This window comes from Lissotriton vulgaris, unplaced genomic scaffold, assembly GCF_964263255.1.
Source record: "Lissotriton vulgaris unplaced genomic scaffold, aLisVul1.2 SCAFFOLD_1323, whole genome shotgun sequence".
Taxonomy (NCBI): Eukaryota; Metazoa; Chordata; class Amphibia; order Caudata; family Salamandridae; genus Lissotriton; species Lissotriton vulgaris.
This window is the reverse complement of record NW_028253179.1, coordinates 403,025-416,551: the sequence shown is the minus strand read 5'-3', so window position 1 is coordinate 416,551 and position 13,527 is coordinate 403,025. Positions and strand designations below refer to the sequence as shown.

Below are 13,527 nucleotides of genomic sequence, written 5' to 3'. Positions count from 1 at the left end.
TCCTCATCATCTCAAAATCCTTCCTAATCATTTTAACAGTTCCTGTCCAATAGTTTGCACTAGGTCGCTTTAACCCCAGGTGGAACAGGAGTACAGATGGCGGAGACCATATGCCTTTTAACTCCAGCAATGTTTTCATCAGCTGCCTCCATTTTATACCTCTTATTTCAAACCATCTCACCACCTTTTCCAAATCCAAACTCAATTGCATGCCTGCCCTCCAGCCCATTTGGAGATTGAGTGTCCGCATATCCAGACGTCCTTCTTCCTCAGTCCCATCTGTTGCCAACCAAGAAAAAAACATCTTTGTATACGTCTTGACCTTACAGCATAACATATCCACACATACAATTGCTACAGCAGAAATCTAATTTAAATAAAATGGTTTAACGTCTCTGTCTCACACCAAAACAGGATAGATCCCAGCTCTAGATTTACATGTGTGAGTTTCCTCTCATTTCTCTGAGACAGACCTTTGCCGTCGTTTATGAGAAAATCAGGAGCAATATATCACAAATTCATAATATACTTTAAAGTTCAGTCAATAAGAGATGTTTTGGTCAGTTTTAAGGATTTTATTCTAGTTAAGAGTTTAGTAAGTTTTTCTTTTTTTTAATTTCATTAGTTAGTCATCAATCAAATTACAGAAATGGTAGTAAAAATATTGCTTAGAATAAGTCATCAATTTCCATGATGAAAAGAAACCCTATTCTAAAGAAAGAGCCGAAATGGGTGTTAACAAGAACTGACGAAGAGTTCGAGAGTCAGGAGTGAGAGTGAGCATAAATCTCAACATCAATTAGTCAACATCAGCTGAACCCAAAAATAGAGTTTCACAAAGCAAAATAACCATGCAACAGCAGTAGTCACTGCAATAAGTAACAGATCAGGTAGGGTTGCAAATACGCATTCAGCCATCAGCTTAAGCCATTAGCATTCAGCTTCAGTGTGGACAAATGGTGTTGGTATGGAAGAGCATCAAGGGTATTGGAAAAAGGTATAAAATGGGTCTCGGTAAAAAGAGTGTTCACCTACTCTAGGAACACGCATTTCAACAACATTTCAAAAGTTTCAAACATTATTGTTAATCAAACGTTTTCTCTAATGCATTATGGTGTGATGCTTTTTAAAAAAAATGATGTCCAAATAAAAGCCAACAATCAAGCATTTTGTGCACATTTCAGTACATTCAGTTTTACTTTTAAAATAATGAACCTTGCTTCAACATTTTGATTCCTTGCATTTATAGGTATAATTATTTACTACGAACTTGCACACTTTCGTGTTGTCAGTGCAAAATATTTTGCACGTTAATATTGCCTCTTTACCAGATTAGTTTTAGGTTTTAATAAAAAAACCCTTTCACAATTACTTCTCCACCTCTGTAAACGCTTTGTTTCCCCCAACAATTTTCTTTGTGAAGTCTTCCGTCACCGCGCCTATCTAAAACAAATACGTCTGGAAGACCATCTCCCTCAAATCCATGCACGATAAACACAGCTGCAAGGTTCCCATCACTTGCCTAGCTGTCACCAAATTTCCATTTGCATGCATGATTAAAGGGCCTTCTCCCTCTTTTCTACCCTTCATGGGCATGGCTCTATCAATATATATAAATTATCAATAGAAGGAATCTGAAATGGGCCATGATTCCTCCCGCCTGCCACTTCATTGTCTAGTTTGTCCTGTACCATTTGTTCTTCCCCTTGACGCAATTGTAAGTTATTCGCCCACCTCCAGCATCTCGGTCTTTGTACTTTCCAAATAAGGACCCAGCGCACCTTGTACCACCATCTATGAAATTTCTTAACTCTATCTCCTCCATCCTCCTTCTCTTTGTCTTACTTGTCACCTTCCAACTGTCCTGCTGTCTTGCTGATGATCCTAATCTCACATTTCCCATGCCCTACATCTTTTCTTTTCTTCTTTGTCAACCTGTGTCTTCTCTACATCTGGCTTGCGTCTGTGTGTTGTTCTGTCCTGATTGTCATTGGCCCATCGCTTGGCCTTCAGATCATTTTTAGATGAGTTATCTGGATATTCAACTGCTCTCTCACCCCTCATTACTCCCCACAGTATGTGCCCATTGTTTTGCACTTTTTTGACAACACAGCAGACATATCTCCTCCTTAGCACTGTTCGTCCTCATACTCACTCTCTGGACGGTCAATTTCTTCTCGTGATGGTAATGCCTTCCATTGCCGTTTCTGCCCATTCCCTTGTTGGTTTCCTTCACTCTCCATCCCCACCTGCCTTTTGTCCCTTTCTTCTCGAATATGATGTCTTTGTGGGGGACTCTGTGTTCACACCCCATGCCTGTGTCTCTCTTTCAACTACCCCAGCGGACGTGTCCCTTCTCTCTCCCACCCACCTTCTTTTCAAATCTTCCTCCTGATCCGATGGTGATGTAATCTTTCCTTCCTTTTGCTCTCCCTTCCCACTTTCTTCCTACGAACCCTCTTCTGCCAGGTCCTCAACCGCTTCCTGAATACCGTCAAACCTGTCTCTACTCTCTCAAACTATCTTCGCTCATACCACCAATGTCTGTTGTAGACCTCTCTCCTATATCCTGGCATATGTACCACAACAACCTCCTTATTCAACTGTCCTGCCTCTCTTCACACCATGTCGTGCCCCCTGCCAGCATTATATCATGTCATGTACCACTTTGGCGCAGACCCGGGTAACTGAAGGCTGGGTGGTTGCCTCCTTTTAACTGCGAGTCCTGCAGCTTGTGGATTCTTCCACTTCTTCCACTGTCTGGTGTCTCCCATGTGTATGTCCTTACCTGTGGTCAGCATTATGTCGCCCCCATCTCCACGCAGTCTCAATGCCCTGGGTGATAGTGCATCCGCTTCAGCTCGAGTTACTGGTGAAGCTTTTTTGAGACCCACTCATGCAAGACTTATTACATGGTCTCTCTTGTGAATGCACAGTGCTCTGTTTCCTCTTCGTGGCCTTCTCTGCCAACCTGGAGGACCCTCGATGCAGGGAACATGGAGGGGGTCCCAGCAGTCATGTCCCAACCCCCCAGTTTAATTAGAACATTTCAAGACTTACCTTCTAACCGTAGCTCTAATGTTACAAGTTTAAGGTTGTTTGGCTACATGTACATTGTTTGTCAGTCCTTTAATCATTGTCTAAAACTGTCAAGGTTTATGGCAAGAATAAAGCAGTAGGTCAGGATTTCATGGAAAAAATCATAACGTTTTCAGCAGCAATAAAATGTGCCAGCCATCAGTGACTGATGGTTCTGTGCCAGGGCATGACAAACCCATCTCATTTAATAATAGAGGCAGCAGCCCAATAAGGTCTGACTGTAAGATATATTCCTTGTTTTCCTTGCATTCGGGCAGTGGAGCGAGGCTGCTGGCTGTTCACCCCCTTGTAATAAAACAGATGACATGTAAATATCAGAAAGGTTATTGCTTCATTAATATTGCACAAAAGCTACTGACATAATATACGATCTTATATCCAGGCTTTGTGTCCCCAGCATACAAAGCAAGTTTCTATTAGTGCTCATGTATATTTTCTACAACTCGATATTCCAACGTAATATCTATAATTGAAAACAATTAATTGTGTATTTAGTATAAATTGGTGGTGCAATATGCTGTACTGTTTCTGCTATTGAGCTAAACGAAGGACAACAACCAGACTGCAAGTTTTACATTTCCTGTCTATTAACTGCCTAGCAATGGTCACTGGCAAAACTTCAGAAATTGTAAGAGTTGTGAAATCGTTTGTACTGAGTGTGAGGTTGCTGCCTCGAAGGTTAAAATAAGCAACACCTATCAAGGTAGATTATATGATAGGTGCCCTCAGTATAGCTCACTGTGTTTGGCATTCACAGTTGACACTTGCAGTGATGTGAATGTCACAAATCTGAATCCTAGAAACACCAACTCAGCCTTCCAACTTCTGAGGTTGTTGAATTGAGAACCATTACCTCTGATATTTATCAGTGGTTACTTACATGCTTTGAAACAGCAGAAGTGCAGACTGGCTCCTTTTGTAAAAACAATTAATTGATAATATAACAAGGAGTTATTGTTTGGCAGATTATGACTGATCCTTTACAATGTACCTGCCTACAAAAAACTCATTTTTTTTTAAAAACTCTGATTTCTTTGCACAGAAATCTTGACCTTACCTCTTGCATCCAGCAGCACACATTTAAAATGTTAGCAACATGAATGCTACATAAATCAAACATTGGAAACAACCACCCCCTCCCTCTTTGTCCAATAAAACACATTCTCACATCAGAAACTGATTGGCTAGTCCTGTTGAGGCCAGTTACGCCTTAACTCTACTTTCAACATTGACTCCCCTAACTCTCCTCAGAGTACATATGTCTGATAACCATGATTCCGAGCTCTTAACTGAACCCCTAAATACAATTTCCTTAAATGTAAATGGCCTAAACTACTTGATTAAGGGGGTATAGGTGTGATTTTGACTTATTTATCCTCAAAATCGAAAGCCTGATTTCTGAAAGATCTGACACAAGATCATACCCTAATAGATATGTGAAAACTGCTTGATCCCAGAAAACAAAATATAGATTTGTATACTGTGTACTTGGCACTCGTAACAGGATAGACTATTTTCTGGCTTTACATTTCATCCGAGCGGATATTGTGGCCTGTAGCATTATAGTGGGAGGGCTTTCAAGTCCTTGTCAATTTTGGATATCCTAAATATAGGCCTGGTCACTCCATTACTGAAATGATAGTGCACAAATACTGCCTGGTACAAACTCCCAGAAAAGAAATGTGTTTTTACTTGGCAATAGTGTACCATACATAAAATACAATGAAGGCTTAGTATACTTTAGTTTGACAATGGGTTAGCTGGAAACCCTTACCTTTGTGGAGAAATGATGTACGATTCAGCCACTGTCAGAAAAAAAAACAATAGACCTTGTATCACAACTTGAAACCTAGATAGGATGCCTCACTGGATGATTTATGAATCTCCCTTCATGTCATGGTTGAAGCTCAAAAATGTCACACTGAAATTCAATCTTAATGCAATGCACCTTTCTAAGCAGAGTATATGTTTTCCCGTCTCAAACAGCACCAATTCAAAGATTGTGAGAAAACAGATTGAGTACGAGACATGTAGCACAACCAGTGGAAATAAGGATGATAAAATCACTGACTACCTACCTTTAATAAGGTGTAGGATATCTCTGTCACAGATGAAAGGGGAAGATCCATTGTTATGCTACAAGATCAATCTCATTAGTTAATGTAGGTACCAAGATGCTGGCCTAACAGACAGATTGCGTCCAGTATTACCAACACTCATTTACCCATCACAAGTGGGTTGCACACCATGCTGCTCCTCCAGGGATTACCTGAAAACATGCATTACCTGCTGTGGCAAGTCAGAGAAGATGAGGACAACACACTGATGCTGCTCTTAGACACCCAAAAGTCACTTGATCAGGTGAAATAGCTTCTTATTCAAAATGCCTGAGAGAGCAATGCAATTGGCGTCAGCGTAACTACACACTTTAAGTGGAAGACCACTGTTGTGACCGTAAATGACTGGTTGAGAGAAACTATCCCTTTGACCTCCATATGAGAAGGTTATTTGTAGACATAACGATCAGCTTCCTGTCTTTGAAATCATATGGTTGGGATTTCTGAGAAATTACTCTGATCAAAGAATAGTGTGAGAGACTCTAAGGACCTAAGGGAGTATGTCTACAAACTCAAAATAATTCATAAATATGCCCACCCCATTGGTGCTTCGTTTTCATCTTAGACAGAAAAAAGTAAAGCTATCTTTGTATAGATTTGAACTTGCAACCTGTAGGCTGTCAGAGGGTCTGATATTAAAAACAAGAACGGGGTTGTGTTTTCCTTTTAGACTCTTTGTAAAGTACCTTTTATTTTCAGGATTTTGGTCTATTTTGCAAGAGAAGCTTCTTATAGGTAAGAAAATAAAAAGGAAACAAAACAAATGATGATGAGAGCCGGGTGTTGTCGTCAGGGCAGGGCGTCTACTTCTGGGTCTTGACCTTTGGGTCTTGCTGCTCTTTTGGAGTTCTCCCGTCAGGCTCCATGGAAGGGCAGAGGGCAGAAAAGAAGAGGGACCGGGGTCAATCACACCTGTCTTTATCACTAATGCTTACCGTGTGCTACCATCAATCACCACGTAGTGAAAAGGGAAGAAAAACAAGGGGTTCAAAGAAATAGGACAGGGTGTGCGAGAAGGGAGGCCGGCAATACCTGTGCTTTGTGCGAGTGACCAATGCCATTGATGTCTATCAGTAAGAAAAAAATATAAATATCCTGGTTTCATAATGGGGTCTGGTGCCTAACAGTATCGTTACTAAAGCGGAATTAGTAGAAATAGGCATATGTGACTCAATGTGAGAAGTTGGCCTGGCATATGCTGTTCACTAGTTATAGTGGGCACCTTATACCAGTCCAAACAGCCCCTTAGAGGTCATAGGTTAAAGTCAACCTTTATTGAAAGCTATCCTAGTGGTTGCTATGGAGAGCAGCCTTCTGGCTAAGTATTGAAGGAATGTAAAGCAGATTTTTTTTACCAGTCTATTATCTCATGAATGACCAAATGAAAGGAGAACCACACCAGGTATATATCTATAAAATATATGTATTTATTCTAAACACAGCCTAGAGGTGAAAGCACATACGTTACACTTAATATCACACAGTAAATTAGCACAATATTCGTTGAGCCCTAGGGGCGTACCAAACCATATATCAAGAAAGTGGTATAAGAACCACGACTTGACTAGACACAAGGTCTAGAGCCTGGAGAATCGCTGGGCCCCCAAGGAACCACCCAAGGTAGTGACACAGGGGACCCACGGGGCGCGTGCAGTGTGCGAACACAGCCGTGAATCACCGTTAGCTTCTATGGGGAAAGTCACAGTTAGAAATGTAAAGATTAAGGACACTTAGGAGAGGACTTTGAGCAAACCCCTTCAGACTTAAGGGGTTCTAGGGCCAAAACCCATGGGAGCATCGAAGTACTCGAATTACCACACCCAGGGAAGCCGGGTGCATAGGTGTCTTTTGGTGTCGGGAATCATCGTCGTTTTTAATGGTGATCTGCTTCAAAGTGCTGCTGCCTCTGAAGTGGAAAGTGTCCGGTGTGATCCAAGCCTGGATTGAAGATGAGAAGAACCTGAAAGCAGAGGGGACAGAGTCTGGGTCACTTGCCAGTGACCAGGGGCACGATAGTCTGGTGATTTCAGGTGAAAAAGGTGAAGTTTGACTCTTCAGCCACAAGGATCAGGAGGTGTTGACGAAGACCAGGAGCTAGATTCGAGCTGGTCCACGAAAGATGTCGAGTGCTGTGCTGTCGATGACCAGATTGGACCCAACAAGCCTTGGCAACAGCACCCCACGCAGAAAGTAAAGAAATGCTTTGGTGTGGACCAGCAAGTTCCGAGGGATTCCCCACCTGGTGGGGAATCAGGGCCTATCTGGAGCAACCAGGAAAGCCCAAGGAAAATTAGAGTTTCCTTAACAGGGACCCACCAGTCGACTGACCAAGGATCACAAAGGAGCCTCAAGTGGAAATGCCAGAAGCAAGCTCAAGGAACACTCGTGGAGTGAAGGCCCACAATCTTCAGTGCAAAAGGGGCTTGGGGCTTGGGCTACAAGTAACCCAAAGCACAGCCTCAAAGAGCAATGAGAAGCAGATGCACTTGCAAATGTGCACGGTGTCCAGGAGTTCTGGTTCCACATCACTCATGAGGGCTGCTGGTCTCCGCTTTGCTGGGGACTCGAGTCGTCCTCTGAGAAGTCTGGAAATCTTCTTCATGGGCTGCAAGTACTTCGGAGTCCGGCGGGAGCTTCAGAGGTGCAGATCGGCAAATGCTTTGTTGGTGCCTGCCGAACAGGAGAGTCACTCCTCGGCCCCAAGGGAGATTCTTCCGTCCTCTAGTCTTGAGTAGAGCGTTGTAGTTCCAGGATTCAGTTTCAGAGTTTCATCCAGGTGTAATCTAAAGTCCTGTAATCAGGGGTTCATTTCTTATACCCAAGTAAGGGATTGGACATACTCTGGGGACCCACCTATGGGAGGGTTTGGAAAAAGGGATGGCTACACACATTTCCTTTGTCCAGTTTCACGCCAGAGCAGGGGCTGGTAGCCCCTGCAACCGGTTTGAACTGGGCTATTCACATGGACACCAAATGTGCCCCCAGTGCAGACTTCAAAGCACTCTGAGTGCACCCACCCGGCCCCAATACACTAAAGCCTGTCTGGGAGGTGGTTACACCTCCCTGTGATAGGAAACCTATTGTCCAGGCCTCCCCAGCCAGAGTTTCATCCAGCAGCAGGAGGCCAGACTTGTGTCTGTGGCTGCAGCATCCATTTTGTGATGCCAGGGCTCTTTAAATGTGGTACCGGGTATACCGGTGTGGACATGTCTCTCCCAATAGAAGGGTGGAATTCTACCCCTGCCACTAGGACTGGCGGAGGGGGGTAGGATTCCAAAGTGTTTGACGCCAAACACGACATGTTTCCATGCAGCCATTCCAAAGTTAGAAATTACCAAGAAGTTATAATGCACTTAAGAGTATATGGTCTCGCTGCATCACAGAACAGCCCCAAAGAATAGGTTGGGAAGGCTGCAGAGGGGCCCCACTCATGCATGGGCACTCTCTAACACAAAACCAAGCACCCTGCCTTCAGGCTTGATAAGGCCTGCCATGGGGGTGACTGACAGGTTTCTAGGTGCAGTGATTTAAGGTAGATATAGGTAACCTATATCTTAGTAAGGGGTGCATGCACCACCTTGTCAAGGCTGCCTTAGCAGGCCTGTGGTGTTATTTTGGAAGGCTTCCCAGGGGTGGCATAATGCATGCTGCAGTCCCTGGTAGGACTATGGAGTACCTATGCCCTTAGTACGTGGTGTACCATATACTAGGGACTCACACGGGTACCCCAGTAACCAAACTGGAGTGTACCTAAAGTACTTGCAATCAATTTAGAGAGGAAGCAGCTAGGTTGGGTTCCTGGATATCAGGGCCCCAGCCAGGCACAAGTCGAAAACAGTGAAATATCAGCAAAAAGTGTGGGTTACCATAGTAAGCAGATACTACTCTACTATTAAAATACTGCTTTATGTACCTAGGTGGCCTTCTTTGGGGTAGCATTTTAAAACTAGTTAGCTAGATAGAGAACAAAATCTATACCTGACAAAAATGCTATAATTATCTCCATGTTGCCCTGGTGAGTGAGCTTAATGAGCAATCCTGTTTGCAGACAAGGCACAACCTAAAGAAAATGTCAAATCATTGGGTCCAAACTGTGCTAATTAACACACAATTTCTGACCACACCAGCCAAGGATTTTCAAAGAAGCGCATTCAGCTATAAAAACAGCCGCCTGACCCAGCTTTTTTTCATCAGGATATTTTAGTATTCCAAAATGGTCTTTTTAGCTATGGTTGGGTCCTTTGGCACCATATACAAACCTGTAACTTAAACATTGCATGTACCACAATTATTTTTTGTTATTAACTGCAATAATTAAGATGAAAGATGGAATCATTGAAATTGTTTTAAAATATACATTGTTTCGTAGCCACTGGCAGATGGTGCTTCCAATCCCTCCTTGCATGAGAATTCCAAGCGAACTCCACTGCCCAACCAAGTGACTGACAGCTCAAGCGTCAGCAGTGATGGATCTCTCAGTCAGGGAGACAAAGATGATTGCAGTTCTTCTACAACAGTCCATTCAGCAACCAGCGATGACCGCTTCTATGAGAGAACATTTGTCAAGGTGTCCTCTTTCCCTGACTTGCTGACATGTGATAGGTAAAGAGCTTAAAGAACTATTAAGTCACTATTAATGTCAAATAATTACATAATTTCTCTTGTGATTGAAATGTGTGATTGCCTGTTGGAATCTCCTCTCCCTGTTTAAGTCTGCTTTTTGACTATTGTCCACGTACTGTGCTGAAGGATTGCATTTACTCAATACTGATTCAGAAAAGCTAATGAATTGAATCAAGGTGTCCATTTCCTACTTACACATGCATATTGCCCAGTGGCACATTTTTTGTTTGGTCTTGGTGGCAGCACACAGCAGTTCCGTAGACAAAATAGGATGTTTCTAGGAATGACTATAGTTACATGTTGCTGTTGAAAACTATTGCATTGCAGGAAAAGATTAAAAACACCTTCCACTTGTATTCCAGGGGGGAGAAAAGAGAGTCCCTCATCTGTCATGTACAGGTTGGTGAACAAAAAAAAGTAAAAAGAATCTGTTTGGCGACAGCTTATGACAGAGCTTCTTTGACATGGCACCTGCCCCCTTACACAAGGCACCTAAGAGCTTGCCCTACATGGTCAATAGCCTTCCTTCCACCTGAGAACATTCCAACTTGGTCACCATCCTCCACCGATATGCTAAGCGCTAATGTGACATGGCTGCCAGATGTTCCCTCTCTAGAGACACTGAGATACTACCATAGAACAGAGCATCCATGGTGCTCACCTACCCGTGTGCCATTGCCATGGGGCATTGGGCATCTTTCCGCATAAACTCAGCTCATAAATGTAGAGGTCACAGTAGCTACTCCAGGGCAATAGGTATAGAGGAAGAAACCCCCTGAGTGCATCTACTGTGATCAACAACCTGTTACCAGGGACAAAAGGAGATTCACAGCTGGGAGGATGCCGTTACACCACATCCCAGATTATAGTGAGCCATATGCAGCAGGGAGTAGCTTTAATGGCCCCATGCATGCTTCTCTGTCCCTCTACAGCCATTTTCTGTTTTCTGCCTTCTATTCTGCAGACCCTCTGCATCCCCCCCAGTACTCCCACAAGTCACTCTATGTGCCACTCATACCTTTTGCAGTGAGTGAGTTGCTCTTTGTAAGAGCAGAGGTGCCACCGGTGAGGATTGTGCATGTTGACCCAAGAGCTGTAGGGTTTGGTGTACTCAAGTAAGTGGAGAGTTGGCAAGGTCCGAGTGATTACACTAACGTAGCATGGCATAATGGAGTGAATCTCATATAGGTGCTGCTTGGCTAAGCAATTGCCTTCAAAGGGGATTGAAGATGTGTGTTTTTCATTTCTTTATAAAGTTATTGGCTCTGTGCTCTTGTCATTGTGAAGTGTTCACCCACTCCTTTCATTTAATGACACTCAAGAGCCTTGTTAGTTATACGAGTTGGTCTGTATATGATTGGCAAAATCAATCATCACAAATGCCGTGACTTTATAAATGATATGACCTATGCAGCTCACTGGACGACTGCACCCATTGCAAAGATCTACCTGCACCCTCATGATCACCAGTTTAACTGCTGAGGATAAACACAACTGTTTTTGGAGAGAATGAGGGTCAGATTGTGGTGGAGGCATGGTGACTTCCATTGTTTCCAATAGCACTCAAGGGAACAAAGCAAGAGTGTACAAGGCTGAGAGTGGGCCACTAATATTTCTCAATCTAGCTAGCTAACCGGCTGCTAGACTGCTGTGTTTGGCAAGGTCTATAGAGCAAACAAAAAATGATAAAAGTAATCAAAGCAGCGGGGAAGCCTACCAGAACGAAGATGACAGCATGCTGGCTCTGCACTCTAGGTACAGCTCAGCAACAAAGGGACAATCTCAGGTACAGGACCAGCACAGTTCCATGGGCTGGTGGGCAGATCCATATTACATTCACATTGGTGAGCATTGTCATTATTTGAAGCCGTATGACCAGTCTCCATAAATGCATTCTTACAATTTGAGAGTGCCAGCCAATCCATCCATAGTGATAGTAGGGGCTTGTGTCTACGCATAGGTGCTGCAGGTAATTACTGTCGGAGCTACCCTGATGGGAACCTATTCAAACTCAGAAAGTTGAGGGGGCTCCCCAGTAAACTTTATGGATGGGGCCATCAGACCCCCTCCCATGAGCAGTGTTTCAAAAAATCTGTAAAAACAGCTAAGATAAAGACACATGGCAGAGATGGCTCAGCTGCTATTCTTCAATTTATATTAGAAGATAATTAAAATTAGGTTGTTTTTTAGTCCTATATCGATCCTGGCAACAGTCAATTGCATTCGGAAATAGGCCTGCAAGTTACTAATGGTGAAATACTATTAATACCAGGTCATTCTTTAGTTACTGAGTATCTAGTTTTAGCAACAGTGATTTGTGACTTGAGCTATGCCTCCATTGCTGATCAATCAACAGCCATATGCGCTAATGCTTATGTTTAGGCTAGGTTCATCCTTATGGGTAGGTGAGTGAGGATGACTATGCCATAAGTCCGTCTTTTTTAAGGTCTCGCTGAGTCAGTGTGCATGCGCTGCTCGGAGAGCCATTTAAAAGCTGCTTTGGGAAGTGCTCCCAAAGCAGCGACCAGCTTACTAGTACGCGCACATTCCAAGCGATCGTGATCGCGATGACTTTCGTTTCGAGGGAGGGGGTTGCCAATCAATGGTTTCTACATATTTTAAGACATGTGGTTGTTCCCATTTCATCTAAACTAACTTTAGGAGCTCGGTTGAAATTAAATAAAAACATTTTCCTCCTCGACGCTCTTCTTCCTTACTGATGAAAACACAGGGCAAAGAATCTAATTCCCTACACTCTTTCAGGTTGTAAGAACCAAGACAATCACAGTTTTAGAAACTCAATATGCAACATTTCAAACTGCATATTTTTCTTACTATGAAACATTTATTACACTCTTAGGTCACATTTCTATTGTGCAAGCACTTTGAAACGGACCCAGCGCCAGTTCTGAGACAAATCCACATCTTTCAGTCTTCCCTCCGTGATATTTTCTTTTTTTCATGAAGTTAATTGTGTACTTGCACTCGTACTGGTACGTGATGGTTCTGGAAATTGCCCTACTATTCTCATATGCACACCAGGCTTCCCTTCTTAATTGTTTCTTTTTCTCAGTGTTTGCTTTACATACCCACTTTGCCAGCATTTTCGGGCCTTAGCTCTCCAGATGCCAGGTATGAACAAGGAGGAAAAAGAAAAAGAGCCATTAGATGTTTTAATACCAGCTCCATATCGCAACCGGCGGGTGCAGTAGGCAAGCCTGGTGCGGGAATGAGATTTTGATACCTTTTCTGATCACCTAGATACCTATCTAATTTTTCCAATTTTGGATCGATTATTATCTGTCATTGAGTAAAAGGCAAACCCCACATAGGTTAAATCAACCCCATAGACTGACGCAACTCTGAAGAACCACTTACGACTGGTAAAGTTTAAAAAGTTTAATATAAAATCATAGATAATTGCAAATACAGTCCTCTCAAGATAAGATTCAACATGTATACAGGAACTAAAAGGAACATAAATTCCCTAAAGAACCTAAGTCTACAAAAGAATACAATCAAAATCAATTCCAGAATCAACAAATTAAAAAGCATAGACACAAAGTGGCTCTGTTGCGTCATCTGCAAAAAGAATAAACAAGTTAAATCTGTCCCTACTCTATGCTAGGTGACATCCCTACTAGCAAGTCCTTTTTCCTAAAAAAAGGTGTCAGCAATTTGACTTCCA

The 13,527-nt window shown here is 42.8% G+C and overlaps 1 protein-coding gene across 1 annotated transcript in view; it reads left to right on the top strand.

Moving 5' to 3' along the window:
* The window catches only part of LOC147661127 (evC complex member EVC-like), a 354,890-nt gene that overhangs the window by 20,608 nt on the left and 320,755 nt on the right, over positions 1 to 13,527 (top strand). Inside the window, exon 4 of the mRNA XM_086951302.1 lies at positions 9,586 to 9,818. Within this exon, the coding sequence (XP_086807428.1) occupies positions 9,586 to 9,818 (233 nt within the window). The remainder of the gene's footprint in view (positions 1 to 9,585; positions 9,819 to 13,527) is intronic.